This window comes from Sturnus vulgaris, chromosome 5 (assembly GCF_052056855.1).
Source record: "Sturnus vulgaris isolate bStuVul1 chromosome 5, bStuVul1.hap1, whole genome shotgun sequence".
Taxonomy (NCBI): domain Eukaryota; kingdom Metazoa; phylum Chordata; class Aves; order Passeriformes; family Sturnidae; genus Sturnus; species Sturnus vulgaris.
The window spans coordinates 36,659,172-36,686,763 of record NC_142247.1 but is presented as its reverse complement, the minus strand read 5'-3'; the positions used below and the strand labels follow the sequence as shown (position 1 = coordinate 36,686,763).

The window sequence follows — 27,592 nt, the reverse complement described above, 5'->3', positions numbered from 1 at the left end:
CAAGAACTGATTTATTTTCTCTGTACCAAAATCACTTGTCACTTCAGCTAGGCTTCAGCATTAGTTCTGTGTCTGTTTATACCATCTGGTTTCCTTTTTTTCCCGTATGATTCTGTGGCATTTTTTGGTTTTCCTACTTACGCAAAAGCACAAGAAGTCTAAAGTAATTATACTAATCTTGCTCTCTTTAACTTGCTTTAGCAGAAATTATTCTTTCCCCTAGACAGACATTTAGGATTGAACTCAGTCAAGTTAAAGTGGCTGACAGTTCTTGGTCTCTGATATGCATGTCAGCAAGAGTGGCATATGAAATGTTTAAAATCAGCAGTTGTGAATCTTTCCATATCTGAACAGTGTAAGTTTTAGTTGTGGTCAAGGCAAAATAAAAACTTCTTGTATGTGCTGAAATAGTTTTCCCATTCTAACATAGTGGCTATGTATGTTTGATTGGGGTGTTTCCCACTACTGAGAAAGAATGCCAAAAGTACAGAGAATTGGAACTCGTTTTCATAAGTACCATATTCATAGTTGTGCTCCCTCTAGCATGTTTTCTACAACATTTTGTGGGAAAACGTGATCCGTGTTCTAATGGGATATTAGATCTTTTTGATAGTGTTTTTCCCCTGATGTTCAGCTCATACTTTAATGATTTCCATCACATTACTCTTGTTTTTAACCGTTTGTATCAGCTGAATTCACTTTCTTTCTTAAGGTTTGTGTCTTTATAGTTGATTGCATCTCTCTTCTCATCACTGATCCAGCCTGCACATATTAATTTGCTAGAATGCTTTCAATCTTCTTTTTGCAAGTCTTTCTACCCCCTGTGCAAAATAGGGAATAATTTGTGATTAGAGATTTACATTTTTGCGTTTATTAATGACTAAAGCAATTGCAACATGCCTGTGTCTTCATGTTTAGAGCCTTCTGCTGACTTGGTAGGGAATGGTGCATCATTCCATATCCAGATTCATAATTTTTTGGTTTAGTTGCTATTGATAAGAACAAAAGATTCCATGACCATTTTAGATTATATATGGCATACTCTGCATATCCATAGCATCTTACCATGAGTTTAGTCTTACAAGCAACTGCTTAAGAAGCAAATGAATAGTAAGAATTCACTTTCCCAACCTTCTCCATACATGATGGGGGCTTATTGAAAGAAAATGCTTATAAATTAAGTCTAGTTTTTTGTGTTCTGTTTAACTATACAAGCAGTAAGAAGGAAGGGGAGCCTTTTCTAGATTGACACATCAGTTTCTGTTAGGCAAAAATATCCTGATGGATTTGACAACAGAATAGCAGTCACATCTTTCTGCACATTGTGGGAGCTCCGCAAGTAATCACAGGAGGGTGGGAAACAGTGTATGTGAAGATACTTTGCCAGATGGCTCACAGAGCTGGACACAGTCATTTATTAAAACTTTGCTTTGGTTCCTGATGGAGTACATATCTCCTAGGGCTAGTTTGGACACGATTCCCTTGCTAAATTAAAGTTGTTACGAGACATAATTGTTTATGCCTCCCTCTAAAATACGAGGGCGCAGTTTTGGAGATGAAGCCAAAATTATATGAGGATTTTAAAGTATTGTAGTCATAGACCAGCATGTAGCAGGACCAAATACTTATGGTCTAATATGTAGCAAACAAAAAGAAAAACACTTGTGAAAGCAAGCAGGCAAACCTGTTAGGGCTGTCTCAGTTGCACTAGATGATGTCCAGAGCTCACTTCCAACTCCAGCCACTCTGAGGTTCTGTGATAAACATGAGCATTTGTATCTGTTTATTTCATTGCTAGGGGTCTGTGTTATCCTCAAACAAGTGCTGCTTGCTCTTGAGGAGCATAGTATTGGAGGAGGCCTCCTGGGTCAGGGCCTCTGCTGTTGCATTCCCTGCATGATACTGCCCCTTCCATGAGCTGAGCAAGCTCCATCCTAGAATTAGTTGGGTTTTTTGCCCCACTGTTTTACCTGGAAATCTCCCTCAAATGTTCATTTCACAGAAACGTTATTTTAATCTGCGGCCTAAATTTAATTCTAAACTCTTTATTCTTGTGCCAGTGTTGTCCTTTACCTAAGCAGCCCTTCTTCTTTCCTGGTGTTCCATGTGAGCCTGCACAGGAAACAGCTGGATCTTCTCTCAGTCTTTATTTAATTCGGTTTGATTCAGAAACCAAATTCAGTCCAATAGTTCTGTTTGCTTTTGTTGTTCTTGACCATGAGTGATCAGACTTGAACACAACATTCTTTGAGAAACCCCATTTCTTATGCAGAAAGGACTCACTTGTGTATCTGAGCCTTAGCTCATCTCACCACTTTTCTCTTCCTTGCAGATGCCAGCTGTTCATTGTGAATCATTTGCAATTTATATGCACAGATGTTTCCAGCTCAGGAACATTTACTGTCTACTAGAAGATAGTGTTTTGTGATACTGTGTTTTGTTTTGATATATTTAAAAGGCATTTCTGTTTACTGGAAATAACTTTTAACTCCTGATGTTAAGGAAAACTTGGTATAAAGAGGGTTATTGGATGTGTTCAAAAGTATTTTCCTGTCATTGAAGATGTGCTCATGTCTGTGTCTATAGCTGTCTTCTATTAGAGGAGTAATTAACGTATCTGTCATCCAAACTGCTCTGCATGCTGTTGATTTTAATTACTTGAGTCACTACAATTACATACTCCAGTGAAATTATAGTTGCACTATATTATAGGGAAGCCTCCAGCAGGACCTTTAATCTCATACTTGAAATGCAAGTGCATAAACAGATAATAGGATTTAACAGATAGCCTTTTAAAGTGCCTCAGTCATTCTGCAATGTTTTCTGTCCCGCAGAATAACATCGTGCCTGGTTGCTTGGTTATTAATAAGTGAAGGATAGTGACTGCTGAGATATGTCTTGCTCATCCTATTTAACTTCCTTCTGGAGCTTTATCTTGCAAGGCACATGAGTTCAGTGAATAACAAGTGTCTCTTAATCCTAAAGTAACCAAGTTACCATGGTAATTTTGTCTTTCTAATCAAGTTTAATGACAAGGGGCAGATAGTTTCTTAGGGCAACAGTCAGATTAGCTGCTCCTCACTTCTCCAGTGGACCTACTTCAGTGCCTTGTGTTTGCTGTGCTGTGTTTTCTATTTACTTTAGGAAGTTATCAGTGTGTACAGAAGGGTTTGCAGAATCCAGCCTTTAGTGGGTTTGGTTTGTTGTGTAATCTTTAAATTTTTGATGCTGGAATATTTCAGTCTCAATATGTGACTGCCGAGTAGGTTACAGAATCACAGAATAAGCTGAGTTGGAAGGGACCCACAAAGATCATCAAGTCCAACTCAGCCCTGCACAGATTATCTCCAAGGGTCATACCATGAGATGAAAAATGTGGAAGTCAATTCTCTGTAACAGTGAGAACAAATATTTCACTCAAGTCTGTTAAGCAGCATTCCTCTCTACCTTTTGAATGCATTGTGCCAATTTGCTGGTAGAAAACACATATATAAAGTAAGTTAACTTATTGGTTAAGTCAGGTTTATGGTTCCTGTGTGTCTCTGTAACAGGATAAAATGGCCACAGAGTGTCTGGTGAATGTGTGTTTTGGTCCAATATTTTCTTAAGAGGCAAAACACCTTTTGTTGATTTTTTATCTTTAACTTCAGTCAGTCCACTGGTTGGTTGCTTGCAAGTCAAATCAATTATTACCTGAATAGCTGTCTTAACTTGTATAGCTGTCACATACTCATATTAGACAACTGCTTCTCAATGAGACATGAAGAGTAAGATAGCCCTCAGCTATTACTTAGCTATTTTGTGAACTATGGAAAAATTCAGGTATTCCGAGTTACCTATACATTTATGTATGTAGTAATAAATTCTTTCATTATGTCTCTATCATGTCACTCTTTGAATTAGTTCTCTAATGAAACCCATTGCTGTTTAAATATCAGTTCCAAAAGTCATTAACACACATTTTAAAGCCTGTATATCAGGTGGAAATTTAAAAATCCATGTGACATGGCAGCGTAAGTCCCAAGATGAGAAAGTATTCTGAGTTCACATACTAATTTTATTTATGTCATGCTTACTCTTAAGTATCAAACACTTTTCTTTCTGCACGTTTTTAAGTTTTCAAATGTTTACTTTATTCCTTTCTTTTCAACAGATATAAGTTTACCAAAATCAGCAACAATATGTTACACAGCTGCATTGCTCAAAGCCAGAGCTGTCTCTGACAAGTAAGTGCTTAAGAACCACTGTCCAGCAAAATTCCTGATTTAATGTAAGACTTTTCTTAACTGAGCCCACACCCTTACAATCTGCTGATTTTAGCAGGAAAATTAAGACCTGCAGTAAATTGATAAAATTATTTTATATATAAAAAATTCGTAACGATCCAACATTGCACTTAGAGATGTGAAGGAAGAAGAAAAGAAGAGAGTAATATAAACTCAGTTCTTGTTTGAGTTTTATATATACTGTCTGGGTGAGCTTTGGCTTCCTAGATAGTATCATAAAGATGCAACTGGAAAGGGTTGTGTGGCTGAACCTCTTCAACTTTGTGTAAACCTGACCACAAAAAGGTAATAAGTAAATGTGGAAGCACTGGTAACAATGTCATTTTACAAGTGCTGTCAGCAGACTGCTCATCTAATTAAATAGCAGCAGGTGGATTTAGCATTATTATGTCAGGGATTCTGAGAGGTAGATGACGTTCATATTTTTAGAGACACAAATATCTGTTCATTCTTTTTGTTTTTCTCTTGGGTCTCAACCTTCCACGGTGCTGAGCGCAGCTATTTGATGCCTGTGAACTGGAGATCCCATTCTGAAAGGGTGCTCAGCTCCTTGTGAGATAGAGCTCAAAAATCCCAGTTCTGCTCTCAGATGCCTTCACACAAATCTCAGGCAGAGTTGTGTCTGTGCACCTGAGGGTCGAATGCCCCCTAAAGTTGAAAAGCAAGTGGAGTGGAAAGCCATTTTCTTGACTGACATCCTGACAGTTTTTGCTTTTAAAGTGTATGTACACATCAAGATCTAAGTAATTTTCTTTCATTCTTTTTATCCTGTAGATCGCCAGTACCTACTGCAACATCTTTCCTCCCTACACAGCGACTCCAGCTTGGGAGGGCAGGGCTAAGGTTGTCACAGCTTTCCCTGTGGTGTCTGCCTGCCAAGTACAGCTCTGGAGTTAGCCGTGGGGTGTGAGGTGAGAAAGAGATTGCATGGTCTGGTTTTTTTATTCACTAGGGCAGATGATTTGCCCACAGTTTGGGCATGCTACCCTCAATGGTGCTGCAGCCAGTAGACTACCTGCTACTGCTGCTGCATCGTGCTTCCATCTCAACCTGACCCAGGGGCATTGGGTTGGGAACCTTCCTAAAACTTCCCCAAACCTGTTTTTAATAGAAACCCTCCAACAATAATTTGGCATTGTTTTTTTTGGTCTTGTTATTTTTTTCTTTTCTTTTCATTTTTCCCCTGCAATTTCAGCCTTAAATACGCCCCTAGAAAGGTACCTGGAGCAAATTTAGATTAGTGACAGAGAAGGGACTGTTTGAACTGACTTTCTGCCATGATTAGATACAAACATGCTTTCCGCTTCTGCTGGGATTTTTATTGGCCTTGATGTAATAGATCATTCAGAGTTTCCACTTGCTATGGAAGTTTGGAGAGCATAGGAAAATTACTCAGTTTGGTTACATGGGCCCATGTTCTAGATTCCTTTTCTGACTTTTTCTTACTAGCATTTCTGACCTAATGTGTTTGTTTCTTTGCTTTTGTAGGTTTTCTCCAGAGGCTGCCTCAAGGCGAGGGCTGAGTACTGCAGAGATGAATGCAGTAGAAGCTATTCACAGAGCAGTAGAATTTAATCCACATGTGCCAAAAGTGAGTATTGAGAAAACCCTGTAGCTCTAACACTGCTCAGGATATAACTCCTGATTTTTGTGTTAGAATAATGAGTGATGTTGTGGAAAAGAGAGCAAACAATGGAAAGGGGGAAAAGCTGATAGTATGCACAGTTTTTTTCATTAGCGATGTCACGTTCAGGACTATGCAGCTTGAAATTTTAGCTGAGGTGGATTTCACCAAATGCTGTGCTGCAGGCAAGTCATGCGTAAAGATAGATTATTATTATTATTTGCAAAATAGTCATTAAAGATCTTCTAGTTCAAAGTAGCATATTATCTTTGTTTTGATGATTATATGTAAGAAAATGTTTCTGGCATGCTGTACAAAAGAGACTATCTTTGCAGTTCATGATGTGCTTCGTATAAGTTGCATTAATAATTCTTTATGCAGCAAACTGTCATTAAGTTCTGAGAATGCAAAGCTCAGAAATGAAGAATTGCTGGGAACTGCAAAGTGAAAAAAAAAAAGGATTTGTGTTCTAATTCCCATACCTGCTCTCTGAGCTTTGTATCTCAGCAGTAAGAATGTTGCTGAGAGGTTGCTGAAGGCTAAAGGCAGATATTTTTTGGCAATTGGACCTTTTTGGACTCTGAACTTCACCCCACAAACCTTTGGGCTAGCATTGCCCTTTGAAAGTAAGCAGCAGAAAACTAGGATGTGTTAATGTAAGGAGCCTGTTCATTAGGTACAATTGAACACCAAGTCTGGTCAACCCAAACCCTCTTCCTTATGTACAAACGGATTGCAGAAAGTTAATTCTCATGCATTGCAGGAATGAAGTGTTTTCTTTGTGAGCTTTGTCTGTTATGCCAGCCACTAAATAGCATGGTGTAGCTGTATGAAAGTTAGGCTGTTTGCTTAATAAAATCATCTAGATGTCCTCTACAGGCAGTGGAAAGAATGAACTGTCTTAGACATCTTTAAACAGACTTTTCCTCCTCAGTGTTTCTACATTGACTATGAAAGGAGTAACTCTTTTCCAGTAAAAGCCTGATTTTTAGACAACACAGTTTAGGTGAGAATGAGTCCTTTTGTAATATTAGCTGAGCTTCTATTTTTGTGCCATACTATAAAAAGAAAATATTAAATAAAGCTTGATTCCAGGCCCTCTCTGTTTACTTTCTTCCATCTCAATGGTTCTTGCAACAACACAACCATTGGTATTTCTCTTCTGCCCAGTTGCCAGTTTAACTCTCTAGCACAGTCCTGTTCTGGGCAAACCTTTCTAGATGTTTTACTGAAGTCCAGTTAGAGATCTTGCCAAGGAAAAATACCACACACATATACACAGTTTAGCCCATCATGAGCAATCCTTGGGAGCCTGTTTCATTTTCCTCACTTATCTCCATGCTATTGATAAATGTTTCCATCACAATCTCTTTTAACAGTTTGCATACTAACATTCCCATATTAATACACAGTGTTTCCATCCTCTTTAAATGAACAGCTTTGCATTTATGTCTCTCATCAGTTACTCAGAGTGGGGATCTTTTTGCTTTAGGTCAGTTTTTCTGGTCTGACTGTTTCTGGGACTGTTTTATTTACTGTTCAGGGAGAGAGATAGTTGTTGCACTGGCCTCCACTTCTGTGCATGCTTCTAATGCCCATCCTGCTATTGTCTCCAGGCTCTGCGCTGCCATGAAACTGAGACCAAGTCTTCATTTACTACCTTTTTGCTTCTTTAATTTCTGTTTCTACTTAAAACCCTTATGTTCTTTGGTTTGACCTCCTTTTCAAAATCCACTTTACTGTAAGTTGTGGCATTTGCTCCATAACCTCTGCACTTCCAGACTTCCAAGATTCTGCTTTTCTTGCAGATCAGTACTTTCATTCATCTTCTATGACCTTCTTTCTAGGCATCTTGTGATTAGGTGGCTCTTCAATAAGAGACAGAATTTCTGCTCTCACAAGTATGCCCATGTGTGAAATGCAGATTCTGTATTATTTTCTCTACTTTTGATTTAAAGAAATTCCAGTCCTCTTCCTCCTTAAGTTCATGTTGTTAATTGAGTCCCTCTGTTTTTCAAAGTCTGACACTCCGTAATTGAAAACCTTTGTGGAACATAAATTACCAAGATGACAGCCAGAGGTTCTTCTAGTTCATATTTTAACATTAAAGCAGAATAGCCTAATATACAGCAATGCTGATTTCACACTCATTCCTGCTGCTATTAGCTAAATGATACCAAGGTGTGAAAATTCATTTTTGGTTATAATTTTACACACTATGTGGATACTGCACCTCAATTTCCACTCAGTTGTAATTGAAGTCGTATCCCCTCAGTTTTTAATGAAATGGGGATATGTTTTAGCAAGCAGCATCACAAGAAATAGAAAAGGGTCACAAAACTAGTGTGTGCTCAGAGCTTCTCTAGGATTTAAACATTGATGAGTGCTTTGTTCAGAGTGAGGAAGAAGTAAACTACAAATGTGACAAATTATTTAACATACTACACAAAAATTTAAACAGAGAGGGTTGTATTGCCACTGAAGCTGTAATTCTAGAGGGGTTTGTATGTACATACTATATCATGAAGAGTAAATAATTTATGGAGTGGTTGGGGGAAAAGGTATATGTATACACAGACACAGGATTTCATCAATATTATTTATATTTGTTTGGGGCTTCCCTACTTTACAGTCCTATGTAGCAGGACTGTAAAATGCTGATGCTGATAAGCTACCACAGCTGTCTCTTGGAGATTTCTTAGTTGTGGAACACCCTTCCTGAACTGATTTGCAGAGCTCTTTCCCTTCATTCAAACTCCTCCTGAAAAGCACTCCTGTCCTTTCTGTGATGTATGAGACTAGAGGTATTCGTTAAAGAAAAATGAGATGATGGTCCGTATATCTGAGTGTTAAAAGTGAGTCAAAAGCATGTCCTGCACACAGTTGTATGGATTTGTATGTACACCAGGAGCTGAGTTGAAGAGTCTCTGCTGAAATATGCTGCATTTCAATCAGACTACTTTTGACTACTATTGATATTACTTTAAGAAATGCCAATTTTGTCTATAAACAGTCTCTTAAAAGGATGTAACAAACCATTGACTTAAACACTTTTAACGATTCATCTGTTCTCTGTTGCATCTCTTCTCATTTTCTTATTTTGATTTTCTTAGTAAGAACTGTGTCTGTCCTATGCTTGTGTGGTTTCTAGTAAGTTGTAGTTGCTAATAGAAACAAATAATGCAAACAAATTCATAGACCAGATGGGAAATTAATCTGTTCCACACACCCCATGATATTACAGAGAAACTATTTGAGATATGTTTGAGAGAATTTTTTTAACTCTTAAGTGAGACAGTGATTTGTTGTTGTATTTCCAGCAGAAAGGCTAAACTTCTTAATTACCATCAATTCAATGAGAATTTGAAAGGTAACCTAAAAGTTGCTTCACTGGGCATGTAGAAACAGTCTTTTGGAACTTTCTTAGCTTATGCTGTTCATCCCACTGGGAGGAGGAGAGTTCCCGTTCATACAATGTTAAATTCTCATATTCTGGCCTGGAAGGATGCTGTCACAGGTGCAGCAGTGACTGTTGCCTGTTTGCAACCTGAGCTGTAATTTCAGAGTCAGATTGCACAATTGAGGAAAAGAAGGAAACCTGCCTAAGTTAGGTTGATTTATTATATAAAAGGTCACTGAAGTAATGTGGAATTCTAAAAGCACTCCCAGCAGGAGAGAATAAGGAGCCAGAGAGCTGTCAATATTGTGAAATAGATAATGTATACTCGATCAATTTAAAGCAAGAGAAGTATGAATTCCACCCTTTTGCACTTCACATATACAAGGTCCATTGTCATTCTCCAGATGCTCATTAGAACACATTCCCGCCTATGTACAGAATGGCTTAGCTGAGCTGTGTCTAGCACAGTGTCGTGTACCTGGCCCAGAAGCCCTCTGTAGAAGTACACAAAAACTGCTGTTACACTTGTATCTCCTAAATATAGGTCTTTGACAAAAACGGGTTAGGTTAGAGGGAGAGAAGAGAGAGATCAGAAAAAGCATAAAAAAGCCTCCCCCAAAAAATCCAAGCCAGAACAATGCACTGGCAAAGGGCTAATTCAGCTGTCTCATGGTGGCAGAAATCACAGTGTAACTCTGCTATTTGCTTCTAACTTCATTGAGGCTGGGTCATAGAATCATCAAATCAAAGAAAATGCCAGGGTTGGAAGGGTCCCACAAGGATCATCAAGTCCAACTCCCAGCCCTGCACAATACCATCCCCAAGAGTCACACCATGTACCCAAAAGCATTGTCCAAATGCTTATTCTGTCGGGCTTGGTGCTGTGACCACTTCCCTGGGGAGCCTGTTCCAGTGCCCAACAAGTCCTATCACTGGCCACAAGTATGAAGAGATCATTCTGGCTGAAATTTTCTACACTGTTTGTTTCTGAGCTGGTTCATTTTTTAAAGGAACACGATAAGCCCAGATGGTGCTTACATTTTATTTCTTGTTCTAGTTAAACTTCTTCATTTGTTCCTGAAAAAGAAATGCAGTTGGAGATGTGTTGGTCTTATCATCTAGATTTCCCCCATGAATGCCTAGCTCTTAGCTAGGTTTCTCATTTAGCCTGTTGTCTGATTCCCCCTCTGAAGTGGAACCATGCTTGGGTTCAGAGTTCTGTCAGGATGACAGAGGGCTCCCCTCTTCCCTGTCTGTTCAAAGGACTGGTAAAGTATTGAAGTTTTATTACTTACATTGTGAAGGTTGTGGTTCAGTCTGGGTGGATGCCAGTGTATCAGGAGTTAGAGTTAATAGGGAGTCTGTCAAGAGATGTAGGTTACTAGTATGAATTTTAGTGGTATGATTGGATTTTGTGTCCCTGTTAGTCGTATGACAACAAGGGCTGTGTTCTGGAATAAAGCTGTTGGAAATTTTGAGATATGTATAGTCAGATTCCCACCCCGAAGCTTTGGTGGCTCAAGAGAAGACTGCACCTGTCTGGCCTTCGAGGAAGTGCAATAGCAGCCTCTTGGAAAATACAGTCAGATGTCTTTGGCTGATTTTTTCCACGAGTTGGAGATACTTGTTGCATGCATCAGAACTGTAGCTCACACATTTTATGGGCAGCATGAGGTCTGCAGCTCATTGGGTGGCTGTTAAGGAAAGATTTGGGGGTTTTTTATTATTTAGTTCATTTGACTGGAATTTGTCTGTTTGTCCAATACAAAATGTTTCAGGGGGACTGTGTTGGTTTCACAGACAACCTGCTATAGAAACCCAGCAGGTTGCTGGGCCTCTGAAAGATCCAAGACTAGTAGCCAGCAGTTACCATAAAAAGGGGCTTTTAAAGGATAGAGGTAAAAAAAGGGCAAAGGACATCAAGACCATCTTAATTTTCACAGACAGTTATATCTCTCCTTCCATAATAATCAAGCCCTACTTACAGCTGGGCAGCTTTTTGGTACTCTTTACTAATATTCAGAGAATTTAAGTAGATGGAGGCCTTCAAGTGCTGTCTCCCAAAACCATTTCTTTGTGTATTTGAGAAATTTGATCTTTTTTGTTTTGGAAAGTGCCTGATGAGAACTGTACAAAGTGTTCCAGACAGGGTCTCTCTGGGGCTGTGTACAGTCAGTGTTTTTGCTGGAAATGCCTCCAGAATAAATTAATTGACAGTTTGTATGCCCCAAAAGGTGTGGCTGACATTTATGCATAAAATAAAATCATTTATGAGTCAAAAATGAGTCTTGAGCTGCTTATCAACTTTGTGTGTGGGTCTTATTGAGTATCACCTAACCAGGTTATGGACTTTTTGTTTGGGAAGGTAGCTGTGATACAGTAACAAGGGAGGAGAGTTTCACATTTTTGATCTGAGGCACTTTTAAAAACAATTTCTTTCTGAAACGGAGAAAAATGCAGACTGAAAAGTCAACTTAACTGAGTGAGGAGTAAGCTTGATTGCAAGTGTCAAGATATATCCTTCCATCTGGTATTTCCACTTGATTTCTTTTTAATTCTTGTTTAATTGCTTTTTATTTATAACAAGCAATACATATGAATCAAAATTAAACGTTTTCTTTTAATGCTCCTAGAAATACAACATTGTTTCCTGTTTTTTCTTTCCCTACAAATAGTGACATGTCATTGGGTTTATGTTTTTTTCTTTGGTTGAAACATTTGAATATTGAGAACTTATTTTCTCATTTAATTTTGCAGAAAATATGGAAATACAAGTTAATGTTCTAAATTAATAAAACAGGTAGAAACATGTAGCTCTTGCAGCTGTATTCCATTCTGCTCAACAGATAGATTGTGTGTTTTTAAAAGGGTGAGGCATTCATTAGGACACTGAATGTTTGCTGTATCTGTGTAAGCCTGGCAGCTCCCTCCCTCTTGTCAGCTCTTTATTCTGTTGTCTCTATCACCCTTAATCCCCTGGACTGCCTACTAAATTGCAACTTCCTCCATTAATCCACCTGTTCTGCAGCTCTGTCAGATTGAAAGGCTTTAGGGAAAATCCAGGTATCACACTCAACTACTCCCACTGCTTATTCAGTTTCTCCACCTTTTACCCACATTAGAAACATGTGATTTCTCTTTGAGGTATTTATTTATTCGCCAGGATTGACAGTTCTCTCTTTTGATCATGAGCTCTCCAAATCTTTTACCTGTTTGACAGCTCCTTCAGACAAAGGGGTGACATGCTCCAGGGCATCCTCCATGAAATCATACTATTGGTGCTCATTTCCCTCTGCCCTTTTCCTTTCCACAAGGCTGACTTCCAATCCTCTTTCTTTTCTTTTGCCTTTTCTGCACCGGCACATCCTGTTCACAAAAGCCAGCATTTATCAGGTGCTGTGCAAGGTTGACACCACCACTGCCTCCTTTTGCCTCCGGTGCCAGGCTGTCTCCTCATGGGTGCCTGCCCTGGGAAGTTGTCAGTCCCTAGGTCCTGCAGTCTTCCTCCTTCCAGACCAGGAAGCACAGGGTGAAACGGAGGGGCTGCACACTTCATTGCCAATGATCGGCTATGAAACCTTCCCTTTCCCAGCCTTGTGCGAGGGCCTGACTCACCTGCTGTGTTAACTTGAACAGTCAGGTAGGGAGAATGTTTGTTTGATCTTGGGCATCCTGGAAGAGAGCAGCAGTTTCTGTGCGCTGTGGAAGAGCAGTCAGGACACAGCTGGGAACTGTTATGCTCCTCGGGAGAACTGACAGACGTTCAGCAGCTTGTCTTCTGTCTGTTACTCCTTTTCCTGTAAGGATGCCAACAAGGGGTATATCTTTACCCTCTGCTGTTTCTTTCCCCACCAGTGATGTCTGCTGAACTAGTGTTAGTTGTCTGTCTAGTTAACTCTTAATCTAGTTCATGGATTGAGGAGGGAGGAAAAATCATCTTCTTCAATAATGCCTGAGACCTCTGTCTTTTCCTGGCTCATGAACCTTCTGCTTCTGCTGGGGGGCGAGCCAGTTACGGAGAAATTTTCTGTGAAAATTGCTTATGGGTTTAGTCAGCGGTACTTTTTATTTTAATGACACATTCGACAACAATTTCAAGTAACGAGCTTAAAGGTCCTATATTTTTACCCCCACCCTACCCGTGGAAGTCAGGTACTTGTAAGGTTTTGTGACATTTTTACTTTGCAACTTGTTCTTAGCTACTTAGGTGGCTGCCAAGCTTACACAGACCTCACAACCAGTTAATAGCAATGCAGTAAATGCAGCAACCTGTGTGCAAACTAGGAGTGCTATATGTTTTCTTATAGAAAGACGTTGTGCATCAAAATGCTTAAAGTCTTCTTCATTTTATTATAAACACTTCTAATTAAAAAGCTCTTGTAATTAAATTCTGTTTTCTGCTTTGGGCCCTTTTTTTCATTTCCTTCAATGAGGTGTTTAATTTTTAATTCCTCTGTAGTCCCCATACTGCTGTGGAGCAGAACCATGTGATAGCATATCTTAGTCTTTGGGAGTAATTCAATTGTTGTCTTCAAGTGCAGTTAGTGATGTTACACATTGATGAAACCTTATGAGAAAAAGTACTTTAGGGAAATAGACCTTTCAGTGTGTATAATGGAACTGCAGTCAGCTTTCTGTGTTTTGTATTACCTCGGCAGTAATTGTGCTCTGCTTTTTTATTTCAGTATCTACTAGAAATGAAAAGCCTAATTCTGCCCCCTGAACATATTCTGAAGAGAGGGGACAGTGAAGCAATAGCATATGCTTTCTTTCATCTTCAACACTGGAAAAGAGTAGAGGGGGCATTGAACCTCTTACACTGTACATGGGAAGGCAGTAAGTAATCCTCTTTCTTACAAGGGATCTAATCAAATATTTTTATTGAATGTTATGAAAAAGTAATAGTTTTTATCAAGTATAGTATGTGAGAATTTTGGACACCAGTTAAATTCTCACCAGCATTGAAATATTTGAAATTTGAACTGAAAACACAAACTTCATTTAATGAGTAAAAGAAGTTTGAAGTCTTGTATTGTGTTTGCTGTGTAATACTGAATGAAATTTCCCAATGTCTTTGTGACACATTTTCCTGCTCATAGATAATGAGATAATAATTCAACTTGTAGAGATTCATTTGTCATTATTTGAATTAATAGTTTCAAACTGAGAGTATATTCAGATTGGACATAAACAAAAAATATTTTGCAATAAGGGTGGTGAGGCACTGGAACAGGTTGCCCAGAGAAGCTGTGGATGCACCATCCCTCCAAGTGTTCAAGACCAGGTTGCATGGGGCTTCAAGCAACTTGGTCTAGTGAAAGGTGTCCCTGTTCATGGCTGTGGAGTTGGAACTAGATTATCTTTAAAGGTCTCTTCCAACCCCCACCATTTTGTGATTCCATGAATGCTTTGATATTTAAAAATTATGAGTGTGCCTTATAGACAGGTATATATTAATCTGTAATATAAAGCAATACTGTATTTTTTTACTTTCTTTTTAACTGGAGTGAATTCAGTGAAGGGTTTATGGGATGCACAGGGGGCTGGAATATGTGGTATATGACAAAATGCTGAGGAAGCTGGTTTTGTTCAGCTTGGTGAAGTCTTATGGTGGTTGAAGAAATGACCCAGTTGCTGTCTTCCACCACCCAACAGAGAGATAATATGGAAGAGTCACAGTCTTCACAGAATGGTCCAGCCTAAAGACAAGAAGCAATACACATAAATTCAAACTAGATAAATTTAATCCAGACCTAAGAAACATATTTTGACAGTGAGAGGGATCTGTGGGATCTCCAGCCCCAGAGATACTCAGAGCTCAGCTTGACATAGTTCTGAGCAATCCAGCATAACTTGGAAATCACACTGCTTTGAGTGGGAGGTTGGAGTATATGACTTCCAAAGGTCTTGTACTAAGCTTCTAATATACTTTATCCTGTGTTTGAGATGTGTTTTTTTACCAGGTTTCAGAGAATTTAAAAGTACAATTTATAATCAGCCTTTGTTGACCTTTTTTCTGATGCAGTTTTTTCCTTTATGTACTAGTTCCCAGTTTCTCCTCTGCTTTATTCTGTTCTTTTTCATCCTCACCATATACTATTATACCAACTCTTTAGTGTGTGTGTGTGTTTTACCATTTTTTTGTCCTCATTTAGCTTTGATAGAAAAGATATTTTGTTACCATGACAATTACTACAGAAATGCACTTAATGCCTCCAGTGTAAAAGTGACTTACTGTCTCAGTTACAGTATGAAATGACCTGAACTTGCCTACTTTGCAATGTAGGCTCCCTGAGGATGCACAGGTTTTATTTCTAGATGTATAGAACACCTTGCTCAGGAATCCATACCAGTGCTGCCTGGGGTTTGCTCTGCTGCATTGTTCTCTGTCACATCTGCTAGCTCTTCTCCCATTATTTCTCCCAGTCTGTTATTTTCTCTGTCATAGGTTCACTCCCAATGGCTTCTTTTCAGCGATTTGCTTTTATGCAGTGTTCCTTCTCTTCAGGATTATTGCAGAAGTCCTTTAGCCCAGGGTTCTTTATTCTGTCAGTAAAAGCAGTATTTTGCAGGGAATCCTGAACAGATCTTCTTTTGCTTTGTCAGGCTGGGGAGCCCCTAAAGGGCTTTGTACCAGGACCAGATTTTGGCACAGGAATCTAACTGCCCTGCAGTGCTCCTGCCACTTAGGAAATGAGTCATCTGTGCCTGAAGGCAACATAGGGAATTCTCATCTAACCACATTCCCCTTCTTATTATCTCCACATTCAGAAATCTGAACACGCAATTCATTAGCTAATAGCTGTATAATAGCCTGCAAAGATGTAAATTAATATCATTGCCTAACTTCTGCAGAAAAATCCATAATTCATTTTGTACAGTAATTTCAGAAAAATACAAACAGTGCACGAGTCCTCAAAATTTTTACTATTGGTTTAAATGCAGCAATCAAGAAAAAATACAATAATGTAATTACACAAAAAATTACAGCTAACATCATTTCAAATGCAGTGTGCACAACTGAAAATATTGGGGCACTTTGTATTTAAACAAATTCTTAAGTTGCCTTGTGAGCAAGAGACAATGGAGTGTTTTTGTGTGGCAGTGGGCTGTACCTAACAGCTCAAGTGTACAGTGCTTTTAGGACATCTGTTGGGGAAAATATTGCTTCAGTGACTGATGTTCATAGGAGTAGTGAGAACAACAAGATGACATTTTAACAGTGAAAATAATATATAGGATAATGGAAAAGGATGCCTTGATTGCAAAGCTATATTTCAGTTAAGTATTCTGATGTTTCCATAAACCACACTCAGATGACATCACTATGACATCAGCACAGTCAAGATTTAGTAATCCATTTCCTTCCCTCTCTGTTATTATTTTCAATTTTAAAAATTCAAAAGATTAAGTATTATTTAATCCATGATCTGAAGATTTATATCGGAAACCTGACTTGATCTGCTGCATTTAGAAGAATGCATGAGAGGAACCTGGGTTTAATAATTTCGTATTAATATTTGATTGCTAAATAGAAAATGAAAACATGACTGTGTTGGAAAACTGGTCCTCCTCAGAGCTCATGTCATCAGTGTTAGCTGGCTTGCTGGAGTGTGATGGAAAAAATGTAGTGTATTTTTTCCATGAAAAACTTCTATTATTCTATGCACAGAGACTGTGAGTATTGGTCTGAATTTGCAGGCTTGGCTGGTTATTTTTGTAAGGTATACTTGTTATATTAGATACATTTTTTCCCCTGAAATTTAAAAATTCTGCAGCCTAAAAGCCTAAGACAAAATGTGTAAATTTGGCTATGGAATTCAAAGTATAATAGGCTTTGATTATGCAAACATTTTTGTATGTCCTTGTAATGTGGTCTCACCTGACATTCATGAACATTGTCTCAAGAATAAAAATGAACATAGGAGTTTTTATAATAAAAGCTTAATGTAGATTTCTATTTTGGCATTTCATTAAGCAATTCATATGCTGTTTGCAACCAAATGTAAATGTTTTGTGTATGTTTTTCAGAATTGCAAGCATTCTTAAGTGTGACTGCCACACTCACAGTAACTTATGCACTGTTTTCTTTTCAGCTTTCAGAATGATCCCCTATCCACTGGAAAAAGGACATCTTTTCTACCCTTACCCTATTTGTACAGAAACCGCAGATAGAGAACTACTACCATGTATGTTCAATGTTTTCCTCCTTATGATTGACAGTGAAGAATTGTTTACCTGACTATTGCAGCACCAGTCTCCTTTGATGCCTTTTAAATAGAGTACACTGGATTAGAATAACCAGATTGACTGCGAGCCTCTGGAGCTCCTGTGATGGTTCAAGAGGCAGCTCCTCAGCATAGTTCATAACAATTAGCTGTATTTATTATTTCTGACAGCTTATGGACAGGGAGAGAGATTACCAAGAAGATCCAAATCAGTTAGATCTTGCTATTCTGTCCTGCCAAGACACTGATCTTTCATCTAACCGAAAGCACAGCCACAGCCTTGTTAATCTTTGGTAGACACACTAGCTACTTAAATTCCAAGCAGGATCCAACTTGCTTGAGGACAGCTGGATCATTACTGCAGCTAGTACTCATGACAGGCTGTGCTTACATTTTCCAAAAAGCAGTCTTAAACAGCAAGAAAGGGTTTTCTTCAAGTTATGGCGTGTATACTATTATGAAGAGATTGATGTGAAGTCATCTCAGTAAATTTTATGTAGATTGATGGCATGTATTAGGAAAGTGCCAGCAGTGTTCCCAGGTAAGGATATAAAAAGACAACCAGCCCTCAAGAAGCATTACAGTGCAAGCTAATGAGACGCATTGCAGTGCATGCAGTGAAGCACAAGAATGCAGGGGAAGAGCCAAAGCAACCAATCTTGCAGTTACACTTCATTCCCACACGTTCTCTCTGTGGAACTTTGTGTGAGCACAAGTGGAACACACACAAGTTTGCAGGGTCAGGGCAGAGAAGGCAAATAAAAGTTGATCCAAGGAAGAAGATTCTTCTCTCACCTTCTCTTTCCCAAAGAAGGAATAAAGAAAAATTTGTTCTGGAACAAGTGAAATGAAGCCTGCTTCTGCTGGGAAGGCTGGTTTTGAGGGCATTTGCACCTTCTGTAGTCTTTCATTCAGAACCTCTCTGGTTTGGGCTGAAAAAGGTGTTGCCTCTTTTTATAAGCCTACATGAGTAAACACTAGGTGAGAATAATACAGCGAAAATCCACTCATTGCAACTCTCTCCTTCACAGCACATTCTTGCTGATATTACGCAGAAATCCTTGGCAACTGACAGTATCTCCCCACCCCATTATAATCATGCTAATTATAACAACACCTCTCAGAGTGCTCTGCTTGCTTTACTCAGAGGGATGCTGAGCTGGGGAGGGTGGAGTGTCAGGAGATTTAGGAATGACAAAATCATGCAGAATAGCTCAGCATTCCCTTTTTTAGATGCAATCATTCTTGTCAAATGTTAAAGCTAACAGCAGGACTCTAACAGCGTATGCAGGCAGTGTGCTGCTCTGGCAGTTCTGGGAAATGCCTTTCACTGCAAAATCTCCTGGGTTAGAGGAGGGAAGGGTTTAGCATACCGTGACAGACACAGGTGGGTTAGAGGGGTTTTGCATACCTGTCTACACCCTTTAATTGTGCGTGTTTTATGGGAGAGTCAGCTGGAATTATATCAGAACACAACAATCCGATAGGCTCTCCAAATTTAAAATATCAATTACAGAACTTTTGCCCTGACTGGATAACAGACTGGAACAGCAGGGTTGAGCCTGAGCACTGAAAAGGCAGTGCAAGAAAAGTGCAAGAGATCCTAGACTTAAAAAGTCCATGTTCTGGTATTTCTGATCTCTAAATTTATTTTAAATCAAAGAGAAGTTGTAATCTATCCCTACTTTTGTTTTTTTAACTGATCAAACTAGCAGACTCGAGAGTCATACATACTGTTAGATTTTAATATTCTAATTTAAACTCCTATGAATTCCCGCTTTTGGCTTTGAGAACCACTCCACTCTGGAATAATGCAGTCATGAATGTTATCCTGCCATGTGGCTGGATTACCCAGTGTTTATGTTGTCTGCAAGAACGAAGAGAGGAGAGCTGATCACTGAAGCAAAGAAAGTAGGCAATATTGAAGAGTAGTGTTTCATATATATAAGCAGCCATAGGATTTGAGAAGCCTTGAGGTTGGTCGTTTATGAGATAGAAGTGTTTCAAAGTTTGCATTTATCTTGACTGTAGCTCTAAACTATAGACTGAAGGAGTGAAACAAATAGTAAGAGTCCACTTGACCTTTTGCCAACCCAGAGGGATTTTCGCCTTGAATCTGAGCTGTCTGAAAAGTTAAAGGGATATATCCTTCTGGTAAAATACTCATTATCCTCTTCTAACCCTTTTAGTCATCTCAGTGCTGCTTTTTCCCAAGTCCAGTGAAGGACTTTTTATACCAGAGTCAAGGAAATTTCTGTATTCATATCAGTGTATATTAAACATCTTAAAAATTCACTGTTCATTTAACTTCCAGGTTTTAAAATACATGCTTATACGTCCTGCTTTTAGGATAATTTTTCTTGCTCTGCAGATAAAGCGCTCAGAACTTACAGTTCCAGAGGCTGTAGTTTTACAGCCTGCTTTAACTGGTCTGCAGCAATGCTTCCATATAGCTGGCCTCACTGCTGCTCCCAGGCACGTGTTTCTGCACTCTTGTGTATCAGCATTAGCAAACATGCAGCCGCGGGGTTAATTAATTATGTAATTAATTACGTTAAAAAAATTGATGTTTTATTTCTGTTTTCTGGGATTAGCCATTGCAGAGGCGCATTATACTTATTGATGGAACAAGGAAGACTAAAAGTAACCTGTACATAGCCCCAGAGTAAGCCAGAAATGTGATCTTTAGAGAGAATTACTTGGCAGAGACAGCCAACACAACATTAATGTCATTAGATGTATCAGACCTTCCATCTTCTTCCTTCAAAAGCATTATGTGTCTCTGATTGAACTGTGTAAGAACATTGGTTTGGTTTTGGTTGGTGTTGTGTTTTGATTTATTTTCAATGTATAATGCCTTCCCCTTTTCCTGTCTTTTTCTACAGCATTTCATGAGGTTTCAGTTTATCCCAAGAAAGAGCTTCCCTTCTTCATCCTCTTCACTGCTGGACTCTGTTCTTTCACAGCCATGCTCGCCCTCCTGACACATCAGTTCCCAGAGCTTATGGGGGTCTTTGCAAAAGCTGTGAGTATTCTTTGCTGCTGCTCCCTTCTGGTGAATAAAGACATCAATGCAGGAAAAGCTGAGCTAAATATTGCCAGGTATTAAATATCTGCATATTCAGAAGCATCAGTCTGTATCTGAGCAGAGGGACATATGCACAACTGTCAAGGTTGCTAATCAGTAAGACAAGGCTGTTGTCTTCTCTGGTTAGGTTTGATGTGGTGTGATTTTGCCAAAAAAAAAAAAGGGCTTGGTGGGAGAAGCGAATATCAGTATTTTCATATATCATCCACTAAAATAAACTAATAACAGTTTGCAGAATCCATCTATTTTGTGTAATCATAATGGCTGCTGTGATTTCCGATGCAATAGAAACTCTCAGTATTAGCAGAAGTAGAGTGTACTGTTAACCAGGACAAATTTCTGTGTTTTTTCCCTGAACTACCAAGGAGGAGGAAGTGTCAATATTTCCCTCACAACTTTTCTGGACTGCATCCAGGGAAGTCTCTCGTAATTCTGCTTTTTTAATCCACCAAGGATTAATAAATTTTGGAGGATGAGGGAGAAGAGCCATGAATTATTCTAAACCAAACTTGCCTCTTTTCTTTGCAAAACCAAGAACATCACTGCTCCAGCTTGCTAGGAGATGAAAAATCCACTAACAGAAAAACTCTTGGATAGTAAAGAATTCCTTTTCCAGTAAATACTGAATATCTTCTGTTGTAATATATTTTCTCAAATATATTTGTCTCTGTTCTAGGTCTCATGTTTCCAAACATGAGACCTAGAACAGAGGCCTCCTGGCTTTGTTTTTCATATCTTTGGTACTTTTGATGTGGGGGTATAGGGAGTGGAGTAGAGGAGGCCAGGCTGAAAGTTTTTGACAAATTCCAGATTGCCTGTACTCTTTCAAACGCTTTTGCAAAGGGCAGGAGACTCCCTTTACAGGTGAGCAGGTCTTCTGTTAACCCAGGCCTGTGAGTGGGGTCTGGTACAGCAGTGGTTCATGCAGCAAGAATTTTCTTTCATTTCTTTCTCTAAAAGATGGAAAATAAAATCAGTTGTACCAGAAGGTACCTCTTCTCTCAGCAAAAAGTGCTGAAACGTACCTGAAATATTATTACTCATTCTTGTTTCTTGAGTGTGTACATAGGTGTCAGGTAGACAGTGAGTATTCAACTTGGGCATATGATCAATTGCAGATCCCAAATCTGTCCCTGTTAGTCTTGTTCCTGTGTTTACCAGCCTTGTATCCTGAACAAGGACTATATGCTGCCAGCATTATAAGATATTGTACTTAGTTCTCCTGCCACAGGCAGTGAGCTACTGGAACTGGAGAAAATTGGTAGACTGTTTTCATGGGCTTAAATTACCTGGCTTTGGTTGCTGACCTGATTGCAGATGGAGGTAATGGAAGTTACACCGGTGGCATGTTGGTAATTGTTTCTCCATGGTTTGGAGCTTGCAGGTTCTAAAGCCATTTGATGAGTAGAATCAGACAAGAAGGATCTATTTCCCTGATGTGTAAGTGCAGCTGCCACTGGTGTTAATATCAAGACATATACCCCAAGGCTCTGTATGGGGTTATTCAGTTCTGCATATCAGACCAAGTAAAGCTTCTAGTTAACAAGCACCGACAAATAGAATTGAAACGTGAGCTACATTATGTGCATAAAGATGGCAAAATTACTCAAGATCTTCAGACCTGTATGGATGAAGTTATTATGTCAGTTAACATGTATTATGGCTTGGTTCAGCTATATCTTGATCTTCATAAACCATGCAGCAACTGAGGGTGTTCTTTTCATGGGAACGACAGAATTTAAGAGCCTGTGACATTGATTTAGTAGCTCATAGAAAGGCTTCATTTCAGAAGGCTCATTTTTGTTGTCTTCTCTGGGAAAAGTGTCCCAAGTGCATGAGACTGAAGAAAATCGTGGCAGAAATCTCATTGAAATGCAGTGGTATCAGGACAGAATAGAAAATGTTGGGCCAGCCCTGATTAATCCCTTTTAGTTTTAGGGAATAATTTTTTAAGTAATTCCCTAAACAGCTCAAAGATGAATGTGCTGTTTCTGTGGCTATGTTCGTGTAATTATATATTCCTGTCTGCTTGGTAGCCATTGTGATGGTGCTGTATTGCATTGTGAAGCTGTGCATGTATGCACATTATGTTGTACGTGGAAGGAAGTTTGACTCTTCCATAATGAAATTGAAATAATCCAGTTCTACCTTGATATTTTGTCAGACTAATTAGCCTTAAATTAACAATAGATCTTAGCATTTTCCTTGGCTAGGAAGAAGCATTTTCATAGCTTGTGCTTCTAGCTTTTGCTGGCCTTTCTAGCAAAAGGCTTATGGAAGTCAATTAAGAAATAAATATAGGCAGAACAAATTTCTGATTGCATGGCTTGGATAAAATTGCCATGCAGTTGTTGCTAGTATCAAATTCCTTTCTTTAACATGCAGAAATTTAACAGTACCTGGGAAATCATTAAAAATATGAAAGTGCAGGGTCTTTTGTAACGTAGTAACAGTATATCTTAAATAAAATTGAGAGATGTATTAACACAGAGGTCACTATATAATTCAAGTCAACAGACATAGCTAAAAGTGTACTGCCTAGTTAAATTTTTATAATGAGACAAACTTCAGAATGACTAATTTTTCTGATTTCATTTCTTTGTTTGCCTGAGATCAATCACATGATGTGTCTCAGTATTTTCTGAGGTTGGGTGAGACCTCAGTTCCAGCAGGTGGATTTACCCTGGGAGGTATTTAATCTGATTGGACCTCTGCAGATGCTGAGGCAGGGAATACATGGATCTGATCACCAGGACTGAACACTTGAATAGTCAGTTTCTTCATGAAAACACCAATAACACTGTGGAAAAGCTTGAAAAGAGACTTCTACATGTATATCTGATTCAAATGGCACTATTCAGAAGGTACTACCAGACAGCTGCTTTCTGCCAACTTTGAAGTAGCCAGGTTGGCAGTTTTCTTTTCAAACACAAAATAATAATAGAAAGCAGGTCTCCTATCACCCCTTCTGCCACTTTGAATTCTTACTCTACTGCTGGTCCTGTTTTTTTTTTAATCTCTGTGGAAAAAGACAGAGTCAAAAGGAAATGCAGAGCAGTTTAAAAAATGCCAGAACCAAACCCTAAGAAGAAACTTTAGTGTTATCATCCTGACTAATCTCTCTTGGGTGCTGCCAACAAGCTGGATAGGCATCTGCTTCTGAGGAAAGGAGCACCAGGAGCATTCCAGGGGCCAGACACCCCCAGCACAGATAGTGTTTACATCACCTTTCACAAGAGAGTAGGTGACATCCTTAACTTCTTGTTGTCAACAGAGGTTTTGCTTGGACTTTATGGAAGTCAGGTTTTGGTATCCAAGAGTTTAAATGTATTTTGTAGACCAGTTGATTTTCCAGGTGGAGAAAAAGCCTGGCTTGTTTTAAGCTGCAGATCATTTGTTGAGTTTTTTATAGAATACAGTCAACTGCTTGAGCAACAAAATTCCTATGAATTGCAATAAGTCACTGTCAGGCAAATTATTCCTGTTTCATTGATTTAACAAATATATAATTTGCACTGGTTACAAAGCTGAGTTTTATTCAAGTAGATGCGACAGTACACGCTTACCACATAAATCAAATATGCTCAAATAGCAAAAGATATTCTCTCTGAAGAGCCTTTTGCATTTTCCAGAATTAAAGGAAGATATTTATATAAGCACTTCAGAACTTAACCAGAGGGAATGCTTCTCCTTGGGCTAAGCCACTTGAAACAGAAAGAACAGTCTCTAAGGTTAGGTAAATCAGTGTTTCATTGATTCAGCTGTGGCTCATATTATGCAGCTTGACCTTTAGCACCAGAGCTGAAATACCTGTTCTGCTTCAGTTAGTTTTTCCTTTGACCTGTGCTTAGGACAAAATGACACAACCAGTGGTGGTGTTACGTGGCTTTCCCATGATGCACAAGTTATCCCTGATGTCGTGTCTGCATTGTATGCAAACACATCCAAGAGTAAAACAAAGAATTAGAGTGCTTACTATTGCCTTTAAAATGCATAAGCATCATAAATGCTGTACTCTCTCATACACATGCAGGGCCCCAGCACAGGTGTAAGTAATGTGTTGTATGTAATGAGTTGAATTGCAGGCAGTGTGAATCACAGTTAATATGTATTTCTCGAATGTATTATTAATTAATTAAAATTAGTATGTATTTCAGGAGTGCTTTGAATACCTGAGTTCTGAGACATACAGGTGCCAATATGTTTTTCTGTGATAAAATGTTCTCCATCTTTACTATCTTCATATGCCTGTCTTAACACTAATATATTGAAGTCATATTTGAATGTTGTGTTCTGTAATAGAGAGAGGATGTTAAGATAAATTTTAGTCAGTGATGCAGAGTTAATGATGCCTCAGTATACAGAGGAGATCTGTACATCACCCTGAACCATTTTAAACCTGAATCTCAAGACACGGTTTTAGCCTCTGTGAGGTGATCTGGCAGACCCCTGTTATGGAAAAGCCTTGCTTTCTCTTCAGTAGGTTTTAGGTTGAGCTTTTAGTGGCTTCAGTATGAGCTTCAATCTAGGATGTGAAATGTGTGAAAACTTTTGTGGTTCATCACTTTGATGTTTGTAAAAATGGGGGGTCTTCCTTTTTTTGCTGGAAAATCCAGAAATCTCTTTATATGCAAGGTTCAAGAATTTGGAAGTCTTTACATGTGAATGATGTCATTTTTATCATGCTGGAGGATTTTACAGAGAAACACAACAAGAATATCTTATCTTATTGGACAGCTTTTTCTTGACATGTATTGTCTCCTGGATTTTGATCGGAATGTGTATCTGATTTCTTTGCAGTTTCTCAGCACCCTCTTTGCCCCTTTAAATTTTGTGATGGAAAAAGTAGAAAGTATCCTGCCCTCCAGCCTGTGGCACCAGCTGACAAGGATCTGAGGGAGCATGCCCGCTGACTGACTGCCATGACATCTGTGCCAACTTTTTGTTGACCACAAGAAAGCATGATAAAAAAGGGAAGCAGTTACAAGACTTAAAAACTCTTCATGGATTGTCTGTTCTCATATAAAAACCGTTTTGTTGTACAAAATACATTGATGTTAGGTTCTATTCTATTTTGCCTTCAGAAAAGACAAAAAATAAACTTTTGTGTATTGTAGCATTGCTGTCTTTTGACTTTTTCTGAACACAGATTCTAGGTTTTTGTTAAACTCGTGGTATCTGTTTCACCATAGCTGGGGCGGAGCTACATTCAGGTAATGAAACAGAGTAACAATGCTACAATTAAGCAACATTGTCATTGCTTTTTCTTACGGAGTTCAGTTAGGGTGAGGCCCTCACTTCTGCAGTCTGGATGAGGCTTCTAATCAATTAAAGCTCCTGCTTAAAGCTGCTTCAGGCTCTCCAGGCAGTTTGGGTGGCACACTGGGCTTCTGATTCCCGTCTCTGCACAGAGGTCACTGTATCCTCGTTTGAATTTTCAAGAAGCCCACATACTTGATGGATTTTCTTCACACCCCTCGTGTTTCAGGTACCTTCTGAAAGCTCATTAGCAAAATGGGTGTTAGTTCATACACAATTAATAGAGAGGTTGGTGTTTCACTATTAGAGCTCACCTCAGGAAATTTTACCCTTGTGCTGTGACTGTTTAGACTAAGTATTCATATATGACTTAGCCACTGTCAATGGAAACTTCTGAGGCCAGCTCTAAAATGAAGATTTTGATCTGGAAGTTGAAGCAAGTAGTCCTCTCTGTCAAGAATTAAAAGTGCATCCTTACAGATGCCTCAAGGATTTTTTTTCCAGCTCACCTTCCAGATAAGGAAGCATAACCCTGATGCAGTGGATCAAAAATACCACTTCAGCTTTGCTGTTGCTCTTAAAATGCTGAGCAGTTTAAGGGACTGTGATCACTAGCAGATAAGTTTCTTTATCAATGAGGAAATGAGTGAGCAGAGACAAAACTCCCAGTATGAGAACTGGTGTAAAAGGAAAGTGTTTCTTAATAGAAGATGCATTACATTATGTTTTTTTCACTTGATCACAGACACATTAGTCTAGTAGAAGACAGATGTTTGTTCAAGTGAGAAAAAGTACCATGTAAACACTGCTGTGCTATCAGATTAAAAAAAGGCAGCCCCATGCCAGGAGAAATCAGCTGTAAGACCTGGGAAAGCCCCAAGGTCTAGAAGACCAGAGAACCCCATGGACAAATGTTAGACCTGGTGAGGCTGTTGGGGGTTTCCATACAGATTTATCATCCCTGGCTATTATTCCTGCAGAACAATTCACTGTAATGTTGAAATTAGTCTGGCTTGCAGTTAATGTAGGATGTGGCATAAGATTAGAGGTAATGGATTGCTAGTGGATAACCATATGGAAATATGAAATGGACCAATATTTGAGTTCTGCTATTTTCATCTGAATTGCTAGAACGGCTACAGAAAACACAGCAGGTGCTGCTCGCTATCTCCAGCTGAAAAACTATGGATAGCCATATTGATTTGTTTGCCTCAAAACAACGCTGTCAGATTTATGTAAGGGTGCTAAAAATCAGAAGGATCAGGCATAGTCAGGTCTTGTCCTGTGCTGCTTTGTATCACTTATTCCTAGCCACCTATACCCTACATCTCAAAAGAATAAATTGCTGTGATTCACAGTCCTAAATGTAAAGACCTTTGCATTTGCACATTAGTGTATATCTAACTATATACAAATCTCCATGTTTGACAGCAGGTGAAGTAGTAGTTTGCCCTGCCATTCAGAGATATTATTATCTGTGTGGGAATTACTATCTGTAGTACTCTGATAAAAAGGAATGCTTAACTCCTGGAAGAATCACATCCTTTCCTTGAACTATGGGGAATATTTAGGAATTAAAAAATACCTTTATGCAATTTTACTTCTATTTCCATGGATTTTTTAATCTCTCTTTAATTATAATTCTACGCATCTGGAAGACTATGCAAATCGGGCAAAAGGATTTTCTTTTTCATTGGGCAGAGTTTA

The 27,592-nt window shown here is 38.8% G+C and overlaps 1 protein-coding gene across 2 annotated transcripts in view; it reads left to right on the top strand.

Annotated features, from left to right (window-relative positions):
• The window catches only part of ST7 (suppression of tumorigenicity 7), a 138,195-nt gene extending 112,453 nt beyond the window's left edge, over positions 1-25,742 (top strand). For both annotated transcript variants that reach the window (XM_014892151.2, XM_088165449.1), the window contains exons 10-15: positions 4,154-4,226; positions 5,775-5,877; positions 13,996-14,146; positions 17,407-17,499; positions 20,424-20,563; positions 25,427-25,742. In XM_014892151.2, coding sequence (XP_014747637.1) covers positions 4,154-4,226; positions 5,775-5,877; positions 13,996-14,146; positions 17,407-17,499; positions 20,424-20,563; positions 25,427-25,522 — 656 coding nt within the window. In that variant the 3' untranslated portion in view covers positions 25,523-25,742. The remainder of the gene's footprint in view (positions 1-4,153; positions 4,227-5,774; positions 5,878-13,995; positions 14,147-17,406; positions 17,500-20,423; positions 20,564-25,426) is intronic.
• The last annotated feature ends 1,850 nt before the right edge of the window (positions 25,743-27,592 follow it).